An 8,678-nucleotide genomic window follows, 5' to 3' on the forward strand; every position below is an offset into this window, starting at 1 on the left:
CTTGCTCTGGAGTGGGAATAGGTAGTGAAATGTCTGGTGGGATTTCAAATATTACCATTGAGGATTTGCATATTTAGGATTCTGCAGCTGAGGTTTTTTGGTTCTCTTCTCTCGATATAAAATAAATTAGATTTTCCATATCCCTAAATTATTGAGTTTGAAGTGCTTTTCTAAGTATAAATTTATCGAAGTCTTAGGTATGAAAACAAATAATTTCCTTATATGAAGTAAGGGCATATTTTTTGGCATCGCCCGGTCCTCAAAACCTTATTATCAGCCCTGCTGGGGTGCGGATTGGGGTTAAGTAGCAAATGTTAGTATAAGTAACTTAATAATGGAAAAGGTGAAGATAATCATAAGGTTTTTGTGAAGTGAACTTGTATAGAATTGATACAAGGGTAATGTAACAATGTTTTTGTGGAACTTCATATTCATTTCATTTATGATTGATTTATGTTAAAGAATTTACAAGATATCTGAGTGAGAGAAGTTTTTGTATATCCAGTTCTTCTATCTTTCAAGATACCAAGAGTTCAAACAAAAATACAGAACTATATACATAAGAAGCCGAAGAAATGACTGATTAACTGCAGGACATGAAGATGAACGACTGTCGAAGCTTTTCAATAAACAAGAAATTAAGCTACATACATACAATAGTGCATATTTGCTGCATACATTACACGGTTTAAAGTTGAGAGAAATTAATGGATTTGGATGGATGGTTGGTTGTCCCTTTTGTTTGGATGATCACCATTTCCAGAAAACGTTGGAACCACACTTGTACTTGTCCTTGCCTTCGCACTCCAAACTAAGATCGTCAGAGAGAAATGGTACTTTCTGCATCCATTCATCCATTAACCAAATTTAATTAAGCAAATAAATTAAATATAATCAAAAAATAAATTTAAGCAAGCAAATAAATTAAATATAAATTCAATTCAAATGTTAAAATAAAAATAATTGTAATTAAAACCATAATTAAGTGGATTAATAGAGCCTGCAGGTACCTTTTGCTTGGCAAGATCTTGGCAGCCAGTGAAGTTCTCCGGGAACTTACATGTTCCAAATTGAACAGTGAATGCTCTTGCAAAGTTTGCACCGCTCGTTGCCAGCCTCTTCTTGTCATTCAGTTCCTATTTATATGAGATACAACAATATAATTAGTATACATTATACGGATCCATGACACTATTTTTTTACACAATTAATTGACACACATTTTCGTGGGACTCACTCTGTAATGTATTTTAACGATCTCAACCGTCTTTCTTTTAGAACATCATTCAATATAGACATACACATGTATCTAGGTATGTATGTTATGCACAGAAGATGCAGCTAGCTATAGCTACCTTGTTGGCTTTGCTTTTTTCGAGGTAATCATCAATGACACCGGCATTGGCAGCGGAGTTGGAAGAAACAGCGGTGAAAGCAATGGCCGCCAGGGAAAGCAGCACAGCCCTTCTTCCATCAGCTCCTTGATTATTTTGTGTGCTAGGCTGTTGGGCCCTGAGTGCTACAACCTTGGTCTGAGCAGCTGATACAACTGAAGGCATGCAAGTCGTCTTTGCATTGACAAGTTCAGACATTCTGGTGCCGGAGACGGCATAGTTGCATGCCAGCACACTAGAGTTCATCGCTGCCATTTATTCCTCTAGTAATTTCCTCTATATTTTTTTAGGAGAAGAATGTATCGGGATATATGGAGAGAAGTAGGTAGGCTAGCTAGGGTTGTATCACTAATAATTTTGGGGTTATATGTATATTTGTAATGTATGTGGATAAGGAGTGATTGTGGTGGGAGCGTGGTGGATAAGGTGAGATTGCCTTGCTCGGATCCTATTGGCAAGCTTTGCGCTTTCTTGCTTCTGCTACCAATTTGGGACATAATTGGACTTGGTTTGTGTGGTGCCTTTGTGTTTTGGACCCATTTTAATTATAAAATCTTTTTCTTTCTTTTCTTTTTTTGTGTCAATATAATAATGTATCTATACTGTGGGTGGGTGATTTGCGTTGAATCACAATGTATCTAACATAATAATTTCGTAATAATTTTGGTATTCACGAGATTCGAAATCTAAAACCTCTCACTTAAAAGTAGAGTATAAATTAGAAAATCACATCTTGTTCTTGGTGTCAATGTTTCTCATCCTAACGATGCAATGACCAAGAAAGTAACTAGACAAGCTTTTCATGACGGAGACAAAACCGACTACCATATCCACAAATTTGGAATACTAGATAATTACTCGTCATAAAGAAATTCGCTACAACTCTAATGTACAACTCCCTATGTCCTAGAAATGGAAGTCTGTCTGTAGGAAGTTTTTGTTGGAGAGTATCTATGTTAAACATTTGACTTTAAGTTTAAGATTCGTAAGGTAATTTTCTGTATTTTTATTAGTTGTTTTAGTTTGAGGGATTTTATTGATTGTCATCAGACATTCAGGGTCACACAAATCCTACGTGGCATGCAAACATTAAATCTAAGACCTAACTGTGTTCTTCAAGAATCTAGTGTGGCGGCCACACAACCAAGCGTATACTTTGTTATAGATGTGGCAGCCTGAACTTCTGGTCAAACGATTATGGCTGAGATCGGAACCTCGCGGCCTTGAAAACAAGGTCGTGCAAATCAAATTGGAACACCAACTTACCTTGGGAAGCAAATGAATGACCCATGTAGCGAAGCACCACGGTTGAAACTAGTTTGTTGTCCTTTGAATGTAAACTCTGGTGGGTACAATCTTTTAACTTAACCTAAATCGGAGATGTAGCTTGCGTCGGGTTAGTGGTTAGTTATGCTATGCACGGGACAAGAAGGTTGATAAATGCATTGAGCGTGAGACCCTCTCTCTGTTGCCAATTCCCTTGGTCTTCATATTTGCTTGCTAGCCAAGTATCAGAACTCGATGTGACGATACCATATCTATCTCTCGATAATACACAATCATCCTCAATGAGCTAACTAGCAATCTACTACTGAAATTCAAAGAAAATTTAGCGAGGGCCATCGAACGCCATTCTTACATGATGTATTTACATAAATACAACATTAAACAGCTTTTCACATAGTTTAAACCTAATGTTATAACGCCTGATTGTGACTATTTATACTACATGAGAAAGGATTCGGTGGACGTGCATCGGCCGTCACTGTTAACCACCAACTACATGAAGGATAGAAACTACATCGTCTTCTCCTACTTTGATTATTCTTACATTTGAAACTTCAATATAATGGCAACGTAATATACCGGATGACCTGCACCAATTAAACTACGCATTCCGCATGCCACGTCAACTCAGAGCTAATTTGCTTACTAAGTTCTGGAGCTACATATCTGATGCCCTTAACTTTCTAGGCCTTTTAGGCTGCGCAGGCGATGATGGAGCTTCTGCCCTACCAGGGGCCTTTCGTTTTTGGTCTCGTTTACCAACTCTTTCCCCTGACATCCAATGGATATTAATGAGGTCAATAGTACTAGGGAAAAAAATAAAAAAAAAAAACACAGAAAGCAATGCCGGACTAGACAAGATTTCCTATTATCACCTAATACATCACCTCCAAAACTTGTTGATTCAGGGACAAAAGTGCGATCCTGGTCACCACATAAGAAGACGCACTGTCAGAAAAATCTCATTGTTTGAATCACAAGCTAGCTTATCACCTGAGAAGTGAGAAGCCTACTACAAGCAAGGACAACGAACCTTGGGTGTGCCTGGTGTTTCGTATGGACTATCACGATAAGATGAGCCTTCTGCCTCCTTATATTGTAACTGATAACCAAAAGGCAGTACATAGCAGGCCATGAAAACAGTTTGGTTAAGGAAATCAAAATTACAACACATACCCCATGCAAACACTTGGAGATATGCAGATATCACCGATACATGTTTTAAGGAATATACTATGCTCTCTAAATTACAAAATATTTACAGTAGTTATAAAAGAAAAAGCTTAGCTAAGTGACACCTGTTTCTGAAGATTCAGTAGCGTCAGTATTTCTTTTCTTAATTCAAGATGCTGTGCACAAACGGATTTAGTTGGAACTCTCGGCTTTAAATTAACCTGTAAAGAAAAAAAGCACAACTTTAAACTCTTTTAGAAACTAATAAATGAAGAATAAAGATATTAATAGGATTTGTTGCTCTGAATATAAATACATAATATGCAATTTTGCATGGCAATATCCATTATTATCAAGAACCAAACGATCTAACTGAGCTTAATATTAAAACAAGATAACTAGAAGTGAGCAAACAATGATATCTAAACTTTCAAATAGAATTCAAGAATACACAAAGCAGGACCACCAAAAACCGCAAAGCATCTCTCTTCAATGGAAATTCTATAAGTTGTTACAAGTAATTGTCTAGAAATTCATCCATATTCGTGATAGAACAGACATTGCACTGAAACTGAATTATCAAGTGATTTAGCCTCTATGCTGATAAGGTAAGGGAGACTCAAAGCAAAGCAAAGGCGAATTTATGAAACAAGATAACAAACATGGTAACATGTATGGATCTGAAAATTTGCCGCTCAAGATAAAAAAATACTACCAAGTGTGACAACGAAATAAGCATCTATAATTAATCAATAGTTCACGAAGTAGTACAGACCCCAAGTTCTTGCAAACTTTGCTCGACCCGCTTGATAGTCCGAAGTCCAGCAGATGAGCTTGCAGCTTGGATCATTTGGTCAAGCGCATATGTCCTAAGATACACCCGAAGCTGGAAATTTCTTCAATCAGTCCGTCAATAGACTCAAGAATGGATATCTCACATATTTCAAAGAAATTTAGACAATATGGAGTGGCTTAAGAAGCAGTACAAGATTTTCCTTGAAGAAAAAATGGATGCAAAAAGAACCAAAAATGAAGTCATGCAGTAACTTTCAAGGGAAATGAAAGAGGATATAGAACAAAATCTAGCAAACCAGTTAAACATACCATTCGGAGAGAAGCTAGAGTAGAGGTATTCTCTGCCATTGAAGTTGAAGGTGCAACCATTGCAGAGGGGAACTCAGAGTTGGATGAAGGTGACAGAGTCTCACCAGGAACGATAGCCCTCTCCACATTAAATGTTATAGGCAACTCTGACTCTTTAGCATTCTGAAATACAGAAAAACCAAGTATATAAACATGCACAACAGCCAGGTGCATGCACATAACTATTCATTCTGATTTTGAAAACTGAACCACCAATATATTGGCATAATCTGATATCTATAGGCTATAACCCTTCCACAAGTCTCGAGTCACTAATATATACTTCTAAAAATTCTATTTAATAGAAATAAGGGTTATTAACGGATAATGAAAAAACTCCTTACTTCAGGAAACATGGGTTAGTGGTTTACCAAGACAAGAGGAATGCAGACCCGATGTAAAAGTACATATATCTTGATACTACGGTCTAGTGGCATTCCTCTTCACTTGTAAGTGATAGGTCTTAGGTTCGATTCTCGCCAAAGGCGAATTTGAACCACATTATTGCTAGCCCATTGTGAGGCTTAGCCCACCCCCTCCTCCTTAGTGTAGATAATATCGTTTGTTCAAAAAAAATATGTATCTATCTGTAACAAAGCATCAAAGATCTCTATACACTTAACACAGTTAGCAAACATACCCCAGCCACAATTTATTACTTATAGAAGTAAAGTTTAAGTTTACAAATTTGTACAAATTCAGCTAGAACTAACATGAAAGTTTCAAAATTTGAAATTTGTAAGGGCAAACTTCAAAAAGAAAAGAGGAAAGTCCAAAACCAAAAGAAAAAGGATAGTTATTGTGCAATATGAAGCATTCTACTTTCAAGAAGCATGGCACTTCATTCTACCCACAGAGTAGAAGCATCAAGAAACTACAGTTTCGTAAATTGTTGTGAACTCACCAGTAAATACAAATAAAGCACAGCAGTATATGTACCTGTAAACTTACCCTTGCAGCCATGCGTGACTCAGCTATTCTTTTGGCTTCAGCCAGAACCTAAGAAAATTTACAATGGATCAGACAAGTAAATAAAGGAATGTATCCATTTGAAAAATCAAATTCCCAATTAATGTCGCAGGGCCACATGTAAGAATTAATCACTAAATTGATGGATGAAATTTATACCTCCGAGTCTTTTCTCTCTTGGTGCTTTGTTTGAGAGAGAACCATGGACAATGCTCGCTTGCGATCTCTCTCTTGTGTAAATTTGTAAGGTTCCTAAACCAAGACAAAACAAGAGAAACCAAAGCAGAAAAAATATGTTTAAGTAAAGAAACTAATAAAAGGGCAGCCTGTTCAACATGTCCACCCCAATGCAGGGTCTATAGAGAGCAAGACATACACAGCTTAATTAACTTGCTCCCGCAGAGATCGTCTCTGCCATCAAAAAAGAATTAATATTCGCCTAAAATATCAGTTGACAAAGCTACAAACCTTAACAATAGGATGCTCTGAAACATCTCCAGGCGATGCCGCAGCTCTAGCAATTAATATAGATCGAGATACTACAATAAAAAGTGGTGCAATCAGCATCAACAAGAACCATGTCCAATGATCTTTCACAACAGTGAATCATTTAAAGATTCAAGCATAGAAATCAAAGCATAACATGAACATCATGAAAGTGAACCAAACAATGAGCAAAAAAATTTCACGAAGAAAACAGAGAAACGATACCTTTGTAATAGATTTACCAAAAAAAAAAAAAAAACAATACCTTTGTAATAGCGTTCCTTCAGTTCTTCCACAGTACGAGAAGACGGGAACCTGTCTGCTATCACAATGAAGCGTAGATCAAACTGTTGACACAATTCAAACAATTGATCCGTCTCTTCCTTTGTCCACATCTAATGAAGACAAAATTTAGTAACAGAGAATGAGGAACGGAAGAACACTGAAAAGCATTCTCACAATTAAATTCCTACTTTCAAAGCTTAATTATGGGTGGGGTCGGAATTTCAGATGGCAATATTTGCCAATAATAAGAACACTTAAAACCATTTCATATGATGCAGAGCTGGATTTTAAAATCCACTTAAAACCATTTCATATGATGAGGATCTGCATTTTAAAATCTTAACCTAAATTAGATTCAAAAAAGCAATAATCTTACCATCTAATACAGCACTTATTCAGGCCCTAAAATCCAAATACCCTAAATTAAATGACATCATACAAATAAAATCTTGATTTGATACCTACATCATCAGTCAAATGCTTCTCATACTCCTCGTCTGTGTATTTGACAACGTCCACAGACTGCACAGAGTTTGAAAAAATAAAAATAATAAATATATATATATATATATAGATATACATACATATATATCATACGCATTCACTGGCATGCGAAACAAAGTAAAAGTCTATGACCATACGAAGAGGGACAATCCTTTCCCAACACAGTTAAGGATAAATGTACCTTGTTATACTTGGCAAAGGAGTAGTCACCCATAGGTGGGACACCATTTACAACTCTAACCTGCAAAATACATGCGACTAAAGACATGCACAGCCCAACTAGAAGGAAAAAAAAAAACGCAGAGCTTGGAGGCACGCTACATAAGGTACAAAACCTACCCAGTGAAAGAGCTGTAAATTATCTTTCCGAGCAGAACTTGTAAAAGGAAGCCACTGCCAAGTGATCTGAAAGCATAATGCCAGATTTAGCATAACTGATTATCAAAGGTCAAATACCCGAAAAAACTAACACCGCATAAAATCCGTAACCGGCTACATTCTCAAGCAACTCAAACCAAACACGGTAACAAGGCTTCAGGTAATACTACAAATGTGAGTAAATAAACATATGATGAACAAAATTAACCTTTTCGTCAGTCGGAGGCCGTTTTTTCAGCTGTAATGGCTCCACTGCCGGCATGAGAGGTGGAACACCCCCGATAAGCGCATACACCTGCACTTCGACAAGCCCAAACACGCATTATCAATTCAATTTCTCAGTCGTTCGAGATTATTCAACCAAAATTTGAGAAACACAGCATACATCATCCCCAAAATTTGATAAATTTAGGCGAAATTTGTGAAATTTAAGCAAAAGTCGAAAAACCCTAAACACACACAATCAAAGCATACCTCGCGCGAAATGCCATCTGGTTTTCGCTGAGACTCCTTAACTGTTCGAGATTTCTTCTCCTGGGATGCGGGATGCGAGGTTTTGGACAAGCCCAAGATGTCCTTGGCATCCATTGCAATTTCCCCCAACAATTTGGGCGTTTGCTTGGGACTTACGACGAGACAACGCGACGTGCGACTCTCTCGGTTGCGAAGGCTAGGCGACAAGGAAGGAAGAAGCACTCGGTGCAATGGAGGAGTAGTATTACTATTACTGTACTAGTAGGTTGGTGTGGATATATAGGACTGGAAAGTTTCGAGTGGAAACATTGGAAGACCCAAGACGTATTTTCCTTTTTTTTTGGGGTGCTGGGATTGTGGGTAGCTCTTGGTCACCCGGGAAAGCAAAACAAGGAGGATGAAATATTGATCGACTCAAAACATAGAAGGACCAAAATTATGCATTTGTAGCCACTTGTACTACGTTGTGATATTTCTATTCACTTGATTCTTACTAAAAACGAATTTGAACCATATTATTTTTGCTCATTGTAAGGCTTAGCTCACACCTTCCCTTAGTGCAGATAATATTTTTGTTTTAAAAAA

General features: G+C 37.2%; 2 protein-coding genes across 7 annotated transcripts; both read right to left on the bottom strand.

Annotated features, from left to right (window-relative positions):
* Positions 1–603: 603 nt before the first annotated feature.
* Positions 604–1,747, bottom strand: LOC137720266 (photosystem I reaction center subunit N, chloroplastic-like). Of its 2 annotated transcripts, none has more exons than XM_068459315.1 (3): positions 1,356–1,747; positions 1,011–1,136; positions 604–836 (listed from the first exon to the last, which is right to left on the bottom strand). In XM_068459315.1, exons 1-3 carry the CDS (start codon positions 1,647–1,649, stop codon positions 705–707), a joined length of 552 nt encoding a protein of 183 aa, XP_068315416.1. In that variant the 5' UTR covers positions 1,650–1,747; the 3' UTR covers positions 604–704. The 2 variants fall into 2 exon arrangements, with proteins under 2 accessions (XP_068315416.1, XP_068315415.1); XM_068459314.1 differs by having other exon boundaries at positions 604–840; positions 1,356–1,746.
* Positions 1,748–2,963: 1,216 nt separating this feature from the next.
* On the bottom strand, positions 2,964–8,454 carry LOC137720280 (SWR1-complex protein 4-like). 5 transcript variants are annotated; one of them, XM_068459330.1, is made up of 15 exons: positions 8,094–8,454; positions 7,828–7,914; positions 7,581–7,646; positions 7,423–7,482; positions 7,203–7,259; positions 6,718–6,799; positions 6,435–6,505; positions 6,126–6,218; positions 5,937–5,996; positions 4,959–5,120; positions 4,630–4,740; positions 3,980–4,075; positions 3,715–3,783; positions 3,557–3,605; positions 2,964–3,452 (listed from the first exon to the last, which is right to left on the bottom strand). In XM_068459330.1, exons 1-15 carry the CDS (start codon positions 8,205–8,207, stop codon positions 3,340–3,342), a joined length of 1,290 nt encoding a protein of 429 aa, XP_068315431.1. In that variant the 5' UTR covers positions 8,208–8,454; the 3' UTR covers positions 2,964–3,339. The 5 variants fall into 5 exon arrangements, with proteins under 5 accessions (XP_068315431.1, XP_068315430.1, XP_068315428.1 ...); XM_068459329.1 differs by having other exon boundaries at positions 3,569–3,605; positions 5,949–5,996; positions 6,718–6,847; XM_068459327.1 differs by having other exon boundaries at positions 5,949–5,996; positions 6,718–6,847.
* Positions 8,455–8,678: the final 224 nt, after the last annotated feature.

The sequence above is a fragment of the Pyrus communis genome, chromosome 16, assembly GCF_963583255.1.
Source record: "Pyrus communis chromosome 16, drPyrComm1.1, whole genome shotgun sequence".
Classification (NCBI taxonomy): domain Eukaryota; kingdom Viridiplantae; phylum Streptophyta; class Magnoliopsida; order Rosales; family Rosaceae; genus Pyrus; species Pyrus communis.